Genomic DNA, 14,088 nt, shown 5'->3' with positions numbered 1-14,088 from the left:
AGAGTTATGCCATGCAGAAATACTAGATCTGAGAAATTCAGCCTTTTAGATGAAATGTAACCTGCAAAATGTGAGGTTTCTCTTCACATTAATTTAAAAAAGTCTTATTTACATGCAGAGTTAAGCTCTGGCGTTTAAGTGAAATGTAGCCTGATATTTATGAAATGCTTTTGTGGCTTTATCACATTTAAAAAAAAAAAAAAAAAAAAAGCAATTTCAGGGCTGGTCTAAAGCTGTGCTTTCCGAAATGACTGCCCCTCTGCTATGCTGGGTCACAAATATTCAATCAATCAATCAATCAATCAAAAACTCCACTCACCAATCGGAAGGACCTGAGCACAGACAGCCCTTCCACGTCGGCCAGCAGGAGCTCCACCAAACTCAGGGTGACGATGAAGGAATCGAAGCAGTTCCAGCCTCCCTGGTAGTAGTAGTACGGGTCCATGGCGATCAGCTTGGCAAACATCTCCCCGGCAAAGATTCCAGTGAAGACCTGCAAGCGGTAAGAGGTGAGGGTTAGGTCGTTTCCACCATATTGTAACGATCAGGAATCGGAGGCAGAGACGTAATGCACAGTTTAGGCTTGTGTTTATTAATAGCACGTAAATAAGGCATGTGTTTATTAACTATTGAAAAATAGCAGATATACAAGCTCACAGCGCGGCACCGAATGCCGCGCTGTGAGCTTGTAGATCTGCTATTTTTGAAAAATCATGAAAATTAGAATTTTGACCCGATTCTATAAGTGTCTTTTGAATCCTTCCAAGATTTTTTGAAAAAACCTGTGTTTCTATATCAGCAATCTGGCCAGCCATCGTCAAAGAAAAGGTCCTTTTCACTTAAATGGAGCTCAGTTGGTCGGTTCTTGAGAGACTACTATGTCAGTGGTTCTCAAACCTTTTCACGTGAAGGACCCCCAAAATTATATTTATTTGGCCACGGACCCCCATTCAACATATTTACTTCCAGGGACCACCCAGAAGCAAAGTTTGAGTTACAAACGTTCGCTTTGAAAATACATATATTCAAAGATTTGAGGGTTCGTACTGTCCATAAAAAATATGTATACCAAAAAAGCCAAAGTCTTGCTTTTCTTTCCGATATGGCTCAGAGCCCGTTCAGTGTGTGGCTGAAGCAGATTTTTCTTTTTTTCTGCTGTCACAATAAGGCCTCACAATATTACGATGTCTCAGTGTGAAGGTCAATGAGACAATTACAATTTACAATTTAGGCATTTAGCAGACGCCCTTAATCCAGAGTGATTTAACACATCTGGTGCCAACCCCGAGTTTCCCGAGTTTGAAAAGGTACCACCCCTGTGCCAATCCCGAGTTTCCTGAGTTTGGGCCGTTTTTGAAGATTTTTTTTTTATTATTATTATTTATTTTTTTTCATTTTTTTTCCCTCAAAAATGTTTTTTGGACCTCCAGAAATGTATTAGGCATAAATCATGAATGCCTGAACGGATTTCCAAGCGGATTTTTTTGTTTGAAAGCTGTGAACAGTGTGCACACACGTGGTGCATCATCTAGGCATGGGCGTGCACGATCCGTGCACTATAAATTACATGGAAGTCTATGGAGACCATGGCATCGCGGGACATTGAAGAGAAAAAATCACTGCAACTTAAGTGTTAATAATCAAGGACAGCACATGGTAATACATCAAATGCATAGAAGTAGTAATCTAGGACAGGGTTTCCCAAAGTGGGTGCCGTGGCACCCTAGGGTGCCGTGATGCCAGTCCAGGGGTGCCGCAGAATAAATATTTGGAATTCATCAATATCACTATATAAATATCACTTCACTATGCTTAGTAAAACAGATCTGGTTTGTGCTGTACTTGATGAGTTCTTTTTCAATCTACAGACAACCTTCTTCACCAAAAATAGCAGATCTGCAAGCTCACAATGTGACACGTTGTGAGCTTGTAGATCGGCTGTTTTTGGTGAACCTTCCCCCCAGAAAAGGGATGCTGGGCTTCAACATGGCTAAACATCAAGTATAAAGTTATTTTCGGATACTTCTCTGTGACATTGCCTACCGTATCTCAGGTGGAAAGATGTGCATATTTATGTTGCATAATATGATGTACAGTAAGATAAAAAGAAATATAGTAATAATAACTGGGTAATTCATGGGTGCAGAGGATGGAAGGAAGTTATTTACAGGGGTGACCTGAGTCAAAAAGGTTTGAAAACCCCTGATCTAGGATCATAGGTAAACCAAGAACCATCAGTCTAAACAGTAGAATAACCTAGAAATCTATAATCTGTACCCTGAAGCTATAAACACTACTGTATGTGATTCAGATAGCATGTTGTGTAGACTGATTCCAGTTCAGTTTATTTCAGGAGGTTAATATATAACATTCGGAGATGCATCAAAAGTAGCAGATCCACAACATCAACGAGCTTGTAGATCTGCTACTTTTGATGCTTTTGGACATTTTGAGAGTTTTGGACGTATGAGGTTTCCACGCGACAGAGACGACATACAGTATGCGTGACCAGTGAGTACACATGACGACACGCATCAACGCTATCAGGACTGGGAGCACATTTCTAAGTGCAGGGAGGAAAAAGCCTGGCTCTGCTTACATGGCATTCTGCTTGATGTAGTGCTGATTAAAAATGGATCGGCCTCTCGCTGTGAGCGAGTGAGGACTCTCCTGACAGACCAAGGTCATGTAGCAGTGGTGGCATAGATAGTCCACCTGACCTGGAGGAGACTAAGCCTCTCTATGGCATGATGCTGTCTGTGGTACTGTCTGTCTGAAGGGGATCACACACACCGGATGTGGATGGCGCGCGTCAAAACATCCGCCCCCATTATTTTCAATGAACCTATGCCCACACTGACCGCTCCAACACACCACTGTTCTATTTCCAAACGTAGCCTGTCCGCAGTCTACAAGTTTGTAGATCGGCTATTTTGGCTGAAATGTACTTGGGGCTGAAGTGGTTAATGTATGTTTTGTGATAATAATCAAAATCCACAAAGCAACTAGTAACTAAAGTGTTCAAATAATTGTAGTGGAGTAAAAAGTACAACGTTTGCCTCTGAGATGTAGTGGAGTGGAAGTAAAAGTACTGAAATTGAGAAATACTCCAGTAAAAGTGAGTATAAAGTACCTCCGTAATTGTACTTAAGTACAGTATTGAGTGAATGTACTTTGTTACTTTACAGCAGGGCTCTCAACTTAATATGCCTCAGGGGCGCAGCATACCTAAAATCCAAGGGCCGCAAGCTAAAAATGTAGGCCCTATTTTGGCGTTTAGACAATGATTTCCTAACACACTACATGACAAGTCTAACAGGTAAGTAAACACACAGAAAACAGACACATTTCCATCTATAAGGCCAAACCTCATTGAACAAAAAGATTGTAATGGAATGATTAACTGTCTGTCCGTCAGTCTGTCAGTCAGTCACATCACGTCACACTTTTGCCCTAGTCATACAGTATCTCTGCCACTGTTGGCCATATAAATGCCAAACACTCCTTGAATGGCAAATCACAACCTCCACCCCTCATTTCTCACATGGCCCTCTTCTAGCACCACCATCAGGTCGATTTTTGCAAAACACATTTTTGGACAGTGCTCCTACAGATTTTGGCCTAAAATCACACAAAGTGGTACACAGTATCTCTAAAGTCATGTCATCAACATGGATCTGACCCATTTCCCATATTCCCTTCTGATTGGGTACCATTGCCTTCTAAAGTTTGTATATTATGGTTAATGGTGAAATTATGAAGTTTCTTCTTTATAGCATAAAAGCAAAAAGAATTAAAAAAAAAAAGAAAAAAAAATGTATAAAACAAGACATAGTTTGGAGAGAAACTGAAATAAAAAAGTATTTGTCCACACTGAAAGTTGAGAAAAATATATTTTATATATTCCAGTACTACACGCCCTGATGATGACCAGTTCATGGTCGAAACATGTCGGTTTTTAACACAATGAAATAAAGCTGTTCCTCCTTTTTAAACCTAAGTGCCTGGATCACTTTTCTATTTTTTTTGATGACTTGATCCCGTCGATCCAAGAGCACCATTATACTCGGTTTTACTATTATATCATCTGACGAGCACCTGGTTTCTCTCTCTCTTTCTGAAAAATATATTTTTATTGATGTGACCGTGGCGGGCCGCATGCGGCCCACAGGCCGAAGGTTGAACAACGCTGCTTTACAGCACTGATGATCATGTGCTTAATCAGCACTACGGCTAGCGGAGGGTCTAATGATTCATCCCTCCCCCACCCTGCCCCCACCCAGCCCCCTGCCCCCACCCACAGCAGCACGCCAATCTCCACAGGACCTCATTTCCTGTCTGTCACCCCTGGCGCCGCGCCCATTTCCCTTGACCTCAGACACTGAAAGGTCAGCGTGTTACAGTGGACACCGGAGCTGAAAGGATGTCGGTCTGTGTGATTGGTCGGTTCATATCACATGTTGCTGTGTCTTTACAACCGAACCACCTCTGATTGGTCGGTTCATATCACATGTTACTGTGTGTGTGTGTGTGTGTGTGTGTGTGTGTGTGTGTGTGTGTGTGTGTGTGTGTGTGTGTGTGTGTGTGTGTGCGCGTGTACTGATTGACTGCTGCTGTTTAACCAGAAGTTCTGAAGGGAGGGAAAGAGAGAGAGAGAGAGAGAGAGAGAGAGAGAGAGAGAGAGAGAGAGAGAGAGAGAGAGAGAGAGAGAGAGAGAAGAGAGAGAGGAGGGGGGGGGGCACAAGGCTCATAGATTTCCTTATGGATCACAATGTCTCAAGTAAAGCACAAGTTGGATTCTTATCAAATTGTAGGACATCAGATCATATTTTCACCCTTCACACCCTAATTGACAAACATGTACACCAAAACAAGAAGACAATTTATGCCTGTTTGTTGACTTCAAAAAAGCATTCGATTCAATTTGGCATTATTTTAGAAATTATTGGAAAGTGGTGTGGGGGGAAACAACATATGAAATAATTAAATCAATGTACACAAACAATAAATGTGCAACAAAGGTTGGAAACAAACAGACAACATACTTCACTCAAGGGCATGGAGTAACCCAGGGCAACACAAGCTCTCCAACCCTCTTCAATATTTATGTTAATGAAATGGCCAAGTTAATAGAAAACTCTACTGCTCTTAGGTTACATGACTCTGAAATCAGATTCCTCCTTTATGCAGATGATCTGGTTCTGCTGTCACCAACAGAGGAGGGTCTACAGCAGAACCCGGCTCTGCTTGAAACATTCTGTCAGACCTGGGCCCTGACAATTAACTCTGACAAAACAAAAGTAATCATATTCCAAAAAGGTCAAAAGTCAGGGAAGAAAGTACAGCTTCACCCTAGGAACGACAAAAATCTAACAAACAAACAATTACACATACCTAGGGCTGAAGATCAGTTCCGCTGGTAACTTGGCTATTAATGAACTGAAAGAGAAAGCAAGGAGAGCTTTCTACGCCATCAAGAAGTCAACACATTGATCCCAATTAGGACCTGGCTCAAAATATTCCAACTGACGTATATTGCATTATACGTCAGTGAAGTTTGGGGTCCTCCCACAAAACACGATTTTGGAAGATGGGAAAAACATCCAATAGAAATCCTGCATGCAGAGTTTTGTAAGAGAATCCTCTTGGTCCAGAGGAAGACTCCTAACAATGCATGCAGAGCAGAATTAGGCCAATACCCTCTAAGAGCCATACAATTCTGGAAACACCTAAAAACGACGCTTAACAAACCAACATCAGAGCCTCCTATCCACGGCTTTCCAACGCCCCATAGTGCATTGCGCAGACGTAACTTGTACCGAGCTTCCGGCGCCGCAGCCGAGTGTGATTTACAAGCTTACAACGGGCTGCATCTGCGACGCAACGTGAGCTTGTATGTCTGCTGTTAAACCGGAAGTGTGGTCCAAATAATCTCCAGTAAACTCCCGCGGAAAGAGGTGGATAGACACTCCCAACAACAACCCGCCTCAGGACAGTGACATCATTCAAACAAATCCGAGCCTACCAAATTATTAATCAACAGAAATACAAAAACTATTGGATCGAAACAACAAAAACACAAAGTGAACTGAATTGCTATCTGGTCCTAAAAAGACAATACGCTGTGGCAGAATAATATAGCATTAACAATGTTTAACAACTTAAGACTCAGTGAGCACAGCCTGGCCATCGAAAAAGGCAGGCCTCGACAAACCTGGCTGCCCAGAGAGGACAGGCTGTGTTCTCACTGTGGTCAAGGAGTGGTGGAGACGGAGCTCCACTTCTTGACTGCAGGTGATAAATATAAACACACAAGAGAAGAATACTACCCTAAATTCACACAAATAACAAAAACAAAGATACAGTTTGACTCTATCCAGGCAATCCCCAACTTATTAGGTGAGAAAGCCGAATGTTCAACGTGGTTGAACACCATGAATAGACTAATGGCATTTTGCTTGTATTGTTTGTTCTGATTCTGACGTATTTATATTATTATTTTGTATCATACTGCTTTGGCAATGTAAGAATGCTTGTCATGCCAATAAAGCATATTCTTTGAATTTGAGAGAGAGAGAGAGGGGGGGGGGGGGGGGCAGGAAGTGAGACTTGGGGTGGAGTAGGTGGAGGAGGCTGCTTTAAAATGTAACTGAATCATTAATGAGACCCCATCAAAGAGTGATTGTGTGTGTGTGTGTGTGTGTGTGTGTGTGTGTGTGTGTGTGTGCGTGCGTGCGTGCGTGCGTGCGTGCGTGCGTGCGTGCGTGCGTGCGTGTGTGTGTGTTGCTTTGCAGTTGTGTGGGTGTGGCAGAACGTGATTGCTACTAACTCATCCGAGGAAAAGATACATCGTTGACAGTTCGTTGATCATATAATAATAATAAAAAAGAGATAAACACTTCATAGTACAACACCATGAGTTGGAGAGCAACACAGCCGTACTACAGGGGGAAGTGGATCAATGTCACGTGATGTCCTTGTTTGGCGGCGAAGCTCGGATGTTTTGTCTCGAAGAATGTGATTGTTTGCAGAATCGCACACAGTTTTGAATGTTTGGCAGGCCAGTTTTTATTCTTCACTAGATCGGTGGTTGTTGCATTTAAATGCATTGCAACACTTCACCATCTGTGGCGCTATGACGAAATAAACCCATAAAATGTAACAATATGTACGTTCTGTAATGTAATCCCCATGGTGAAAGCTGTGTTGTTTCACCCAGCGAAGGAATGGCGAATTCGGCCAAACCCTGAAATATCTGTATGAACCCAGGGGTCATCACCATGCTGGCCATTTGTCAAAATCCATTTTTGCCCCCGACACACAAAATGACTGGACAATAATACTACCAGAAACACATACAGAGCTAGCCCTGCTAGCCTCCTATTTTGCCATAGTGTCATATTAAACTAGTAAGACGCCTCAGGGCGACAAGCTCGCGCCACAGTGATGTGGACATCAGGTTTGTGGACATCAGGGATCTCCATATATGGGCATAAGGGGGATTTGTTCCCCCTGGCATCATAGGGATCTCTCTGACAGGGCATCATTGATATTGATGACATCAGGGAACTCCATATATGGGCATAAAAGAGATTCTGTTAGTTTGACATCACAGTGAAGCCAGAGCGTGATGTCAGAGCGGCAAACCCATTCTGGTATTGTGGTTCCCCTGAGTGACATCAAAGCATGATGACATCATGATGACACATTTTTACGGTCTATGGGTTTGCCCATAGACCGTAAAAATGTGTACATGTCAACACGTCTACACGTCTACGGAGAAGCTGTGACATTTCATGGTAAACTGCGACCTTTGGTCACAATCAGTGTCACATATTCTGAAGAAAACTTGTAGACTTGACATTCGGTAATTGGGTCTTGTGATCAAAATAAGAACATTATAATGGTGTGTAAAACACAAAATCAAAGAATTGCCCACGGACAAGGACGAGTCTTTGCCACGGACACATTTGTCCGGGTACAGGCGGACACACTGACGACCCCCGTATGAACTAGACCAGATTATCGTCGTTGTCGGGTGGAAACCTCATATCTCCAAGTTTCAAATTTGTACGTTCTTTCGCAAAGTAAAGCCCTGCTTCATCAGACAAGGCCGTTGCACGAAAGTAGTGAAAACAGCAGATCTACAAGCACACAACGCCTCGCGGTGCGAGGCGTTGTGTGCTTGTAGATCGGCTGTTTTCACTAGTTTGAATCATTTTTAAATGATAAATGCAAAACGAACGGTTTTGGACATACAAGGTTTTAGTGACGTTATACTGTAATACTTCACTCACCAGATTGCCCACGGACAACACGTCGGCGAAGGGGTCCGACATGGGGTAGTGCTCCAGGGCCATGAAGACGGTGTTGAGGACGATGCAGATGGTGATGGCCAGGTCCACGAAGGGGTCCATGACGATGATGTAGAGCACGTGCTTGAGCTTCAGCCAGATGGGGCAGCACTCCCAGATCAGGAAGGTGTTGGCGAACTTATACCAGCACGGCGGACACGCCCTCTGAGACTCCTCCAGCTCTGTGATTGGTTGGTTTAAAGACGGAGAGAGAGAGAGAGAGAAGGGAGAGAGAGGGAAAGGAAAAAAGCAACAAAGAAAAAGTAAGGAAATGAAGAGCAAAGGAATTAGATGAGATGAGATTAGATTATAGCCTTTATTGTCTCAGAGGGATATTTTGATAGCAGTCTGTTACGCTATCATCCAAACAATATTACAACACGTAAGGTTGAGACAGTACATGGAATCTCCAAAGTAATATCCATACCTCCTAACACACAAACAATTATCAGCGAGGTACTTTTATTTAGGTGCTTTTTCTCCCCTTTTCTCCCCAATTTAGTCGTTATTCCAATTCATTCCTTCCCACACACATTACTGTGTTGTCAGTGTCACTGCTGTTGTATCCTGCTGACTCACCTGCCAGTGAGGAGCCCCCACCGGGAGGACAGAGGGCCTTGGTTCTACTCCTCCTGCCCAACACTCCTTGCTAGGCTCCACCCCTCCTCCCCGCCCAGGTTCCCTCCCCCAAACACGGGCCAATTGTGTTCATAGGTAGACACCAGACAAAGCTGGATGCACTGCGGTCGACTTGAACCCACATTAGTGTGGTTGCTATAGGCAACACATTATTGTCCTTGGTCTGAGAACTTTCATGACAGCTAAAGTGAACCTGTTTTTTGTTAACCTTTTAACAGAAGTTATCAGACAGGATTAGTCATGCTTCACATGACATCACAATATATTATATCGTTGTTGTCGGGTGCAAACCTCGTATCTCCAAGTTTCAAATTTGTACGTTCTTTCGCAAAGTAAAGCCCTGCTTCATCATAGGCTGTCGCACAAAAGTAGTGAAAACAGCGAGGCGTTGTGTGCTTGTAGATCGGCTGTTTTCACTAGTCGAAATCATTTTTAAAATGATAAATGCAAAACGAACGGTTTTGGACATACAAGGTTTTCACCCGACAACGACGATATAAATGGTAAGACGGAATTCATTTCCCAGCGGATTCCTCGCAACCCGTGTCAGTCCTACCACCTTTCTAGTTTGCTATCGTGAGCGCTGGCCTTAGCGTTCAGGTCAGGATGTTTGGGGGGAGGCCAGTCACCTTGGAGACAGTACTGCGCGCAAGTTTTCTTTCTCTAGGGTGAAAACGGGACAGAGCGCTTGTTTTCGTGACTACATGCTGGAAAGTCTCTTTCTGTTAGACATGGTCGATATGGTTCGACATGGACAAGGAGACACGCCTTGCAGATCTGCACTGCGCGACCGAGGATAAAATAGAGCTTAACGTGATTAATATTTCAACTCATTGCATGCTGGGTGAGCACTGAGCATGGGCTTCTAAAACATTTTCCTGTCAAGGAAAATCTACAACACAATCTGGGGGGCTGCGTGCGGACCCCCATTTGAAAAGTTTTTGTGTCACAGGGACCAGGTTTAGTCCACTGACAACGTCTCTCCTCTTCAGACTCCACCTTTAGACCGTAACACTCGCCCTAGCCTCGACGACCTTGCAGTCTTATGCAAAGGCTAGCATGTCATTTAGATAGCATGTTATGTAGACTGATGCCAGCATCCTATAGTGTGTATGGTTTCAATGTACAGATTATAGATTTTTCTACTGTTAGACTGATGGTTCTTGGTTTACCTACGATCCTAGATGACTATTTCTATGCATTTGATGATATCACCTTGTGTTGTTCTTGCTTGTTGTAAATCTCTCTGGATTAAGAGTGTCTGATAAATGCCTGAATTGTAAAGGCCAGTACATACTCTCTCTGAAACCGAACTTTTTGCAGGAGAGTTCTCACTTTCCGGCATGCAGCTTTCGGAACTCCAATTCGGGGTAATGCTTTTCAGAAGTTGCGAGTGACGTCATTTTGTAGTTGAAACCGGACCTTTCTGACAAAAAAGTTTGGTTTCAGAGAGAGTATATCTGGCCTTAAATTGTAAAGTATACTCGACATCACACGCTAACCATTTCCCCAAAAGCATGCCGCGCCGCTGGGTCCTTTTTCGAGCCCAATTGGAGTGGGTTCATTTCAGTGCACGTTTGAAAATCATCTGGCCGACTCTTGAAACGTGCATCAGATGACAGGCAGGTAATACAACACAGCTGAATGTCATGATGAAGTTACAGAAAAATAAATAAAAGCCAACAGTGTTTGTCACTGAACCACTTTCACCCGATAAAGAAATAAACACACAGCTCTACATGAGCTGTACTTGATCTATAATACTGTGTTGTTGTTGTTGAAAATGTTTTAAAATATTACAAAATATATATTGTATGTATAGGTTGGAACGGGTGGAAAAAAGTGTCAGGTGTGACGTGGGATAGTAAGGTATCAGCAAGAATGAAAGGGAATGTGTACAAGTCAAGATGGTGGTGAGACCAGTTATGTTGTATGGTTTAGAGCACATTATGTCAAACTCAAGGCCCGGGGGCCAAATCAGGCCCGTGAATGAATTATCTTCGGCCCGCGGGATGATATTTAATTACTATTAGAACTGGCCCTCTGGTATATCGCACGCACCACCATAATACTACAAGTCCCACAATGCACTGCGAGTGCATTGGCGCGTATCGAGGACCCGCAAGCGCAAGGAAGCGAATCGCCTGTGGTCAACTTTCAGCTACTCCTCTTCCCAAAAACAGGGGTTTTCAAGCCAGGTGGGAGGCAGCTGTTCACGGATGTAAAGGGCAAACCTGTGTGTCCTCTGAATGGATTTGAATTAATTTCTCATTTTACTATTATGAAAGCAGTGATTGGTGAGGATCGTAGAGCAGCAAACTGAGCTTTAATTTGATTTTTAATGCATGCAGTTTAATTTTTGCATTTATTAAGGGACATATTTTATTTTTTGCTGTTTGCCTGTTGAAGAAAAAACGTTTTTACTTGAAATTACTGAGAGAGCCATAAGAAAATATTGCAACTGATTCTATGATTTTTTGTTTTACTTAATTAATTTAATGATTAATGTTCAGTTTCAATATGCACAATCATTTCAATACGTATGAACCAGTTCGGCCCTCGACTTGTACCATTTTTTTTAATTTTTGCCCCCGTCTATTTGAGTTTGACATCCCTGGTTTAGAGACAGACAGCTATGTTATATTGTATGGTTTAGAGACAGACAGCTATGTTATATTGTATGGTTTAGAGACAAGACAGCTATGTTATATTGTTTAGTGACAATCGCACTATAAGGAAGGTTGACTCCCACCTCCTATGCTAGACATTTCAGCAGGCTTTTATTTTTGAGCTGAACACAAACGAAAGTAAAAGCCTGCCTGGGTACCGAGGCTAGGCAGGAGGCCTAGAGGAAAGACCAAAGAGGAGATTTATGGATGTAGTGAAAGAGGACATGAAGTTAGTTGGTGTGAGAGAAGAGGAGACAGAGGACAGGGTGAGATGAAGGCAGAGGCGACCCCTGAAAGGAACAGCCGAAAGGAGAAGGAGGAGGAGGAGAAGAAGGAGGAGAAGAATAAGGAGGAGAAGAAGAAGTCAGTGCGTACCCTCCATCAGTGTGTTGGTGACCACGCTCATTTGGCTCTGGGCATGGTCCTTGCCTTTCATGGAGGAGTTGAGCTGGTCCACAGACACCATCAGAGACCCTGAGTGCTTCTTCTGGCCCTCTGCCTCGGTGGTCTGATGAGGACGTGCACACATGTAGAGAGACAGCTGTCAGTCACAGTACACAGTGTACACACACACACACGGACAGACGCACGCACATGCACACGCATTTCTCATATTTGACTGTAATTGTTCTCCTATACTATGTCTACTTGTCTTGTATTGTGTTGTACTGATACTGTATGTCTTTTTGTATAGATAGTTAATACCAGCCGGCTCAGGGACTACAGATGGACATTAAGTTCTGGCCAAAACTCTGCATTATTTTACATTGATGTGAAAGCCGTCATGTTGATAAATGTGCACTGTCCATGGTAAATGAATAAACATGCACGCACGGGAACACACACACACACACACACACACACACACACACACACACACACACACACACACACACACACACACACACACACACACACACACACACACACACACACACACACACACACACACACACGTTCTTTGCAGATGCAACAAGAGCACAGTCACCCAAACACTGTAAAATATATCCAAAATGTAGCCACGGCATAGACTATCACTATAGTCCTGAGGATTCAAAATCTTTCTGTGTTATTTTGTAATCATCTCTACACACTAGAATCATACACACTTAAAACAGAAACACTAAAAGCCCTTCCTCAGCTCACTCCATAACACTCCATCATCATCATCATCATCATCATCATGACTAAGCAGCAACGTTTATAAACCGCATGCATTCTGCATGCACATCAAATGAAGGAGGAACAGGAAACAGGAAACAGAAGGAACAGGAAAGAGTCAAGACATCATTCCACCCGGTCTGGACATCACCATGCTAAACGTCTGGACACAAGGAGAACCCAGGTAAAAGCAACTGGATCGATAAGACAATAAAAAGGGTGTGTGTGAGAGAGTGAGAGAGAGAGAGAGAGAGAGAGAGAGAGAGAGAGAGAGAGAGAGAGAGAGAGAGAGAGAGAGAGAGAGCGAGAGAGAGAGAGAGAGAGAGGAATATGTCAGGAATAGGAATAAGACTGTTACACAGCAGGAAGTGGAACAACAACAACCCTGTGGCAACAGGAAGGGACGAGACAGAGAGACACCCTGTGATGAGACAGGCAGACAAACAGAAAGACAGACAGACAAATAGAATAGACCTGAGCTTTTAGAAACAAACTCCAGTGAAGGATGTACACACAGTAGTGCATGGGGGAGAGTTGGGAAGTGTTGTTTCTTTTTTCCTCTTCTATAATTAATGAGAATACCGGTACTTTGCTTTGTTATTGACCGTATTCACACGGCAGCCATTTTGCCCCTTCTTCACGCTTGGGGGGGCGGGATCTGGGAAACCCTGCCCCCACCCAACTATGAAGTGCAGTAAAAGAGCAAAATGGCCACCGAGCACATGTGGTTTAAACGAGCCCCCAGAACCACGGTAGATTGTTGAAGCAGCCTTCGCCTGGTGGTCAAATATGGGAAAGCATTTTAAATGCTACTGCGCGTGCATATGCTAATGCTAATGCTAATGCTACTAAGTACCCTAGTGCACCTGCTTGAGTTCCGTATTTGGGCATTCAGACTGAGAGCCCAAATCAAGACAAATGCGGAAGTAGAGCATTCTTCCAGGTGCTTCAAACGCCACTGAGCAACTTGCTTTGAAATGAATAGCCAGGGGGCGGGGCCGTCCGCACTCTAGTTTACATTATACCTCTATGGATTTAAATACTACAAAATATGGGCGAAGTGTTAAAGTGGCTACAAAGAATCCATTCGAATCTTTCCGTGTTTTTCGTTAATAAATAAAATAAATTTAAAAACGTCAGGAACAAATACATAAAATCACGCGCTTCAAACCTGTGATTGGATTCACAGGATAACGGCAGAGAACATAATAATAAAGCATATTTTCTGCCTATGTGTACGTCATAGTCGCAGCCCTGAACTAGAA

General features: G+C 43.2%; 1 protein-coding gene across 3 annotated transcripts in view; it reads right to left on the bottom strand.

Annotated features, from left to right (window-relative positions):
* The window catches only part of LOC308287747 (sodium channel protein type 8 subunit alpha-like), a gene marked incomplete at both ends in the record, with an annotated part of 112,341 nt that overhangs the window by 40,188 nt on the left and 58,065 nt on the right, over positions 1-14,088 (bottom strand). For 2 of the 3 annotated variants that reach the window (XM_080728998.1, XM_080728999.1), the window contains 3 exons: positions 320-493; positions 8,298-8,536; positions 12,038-12,170. In XM_080728998.1, coding sequence (XP_080585124.1) covers positions 320-493; positions 8,298-8,536; positions 12,038-12,170 — 546 coding nt within the window. Of the gene's footprint in view, positions 1-319; positions 494-8,297; positions 8,537-12,037; positions 12,201-14,088 lie in introns of all 3 variants that reach the window. The other variant, XM_080728997.1, reaches the window with a different exon arrangement.

Source organism: Nannobrachium achirus, assembly GCF_963921795.1.
Source record: "Nannobrachium achirus genome assembly, chromosome: 6".
Lineage (NCBI taxonomy): Eukaryota > Metazoa > Chordata > Actinopteri > Myctophiformes > Myctophidae > Nannobrachium > Nannobrachium achirus.
Note: the sequence above shows the minus strand (reverse complement) of the source record. Positions and strands in the feature narration are given on the sequence as shown.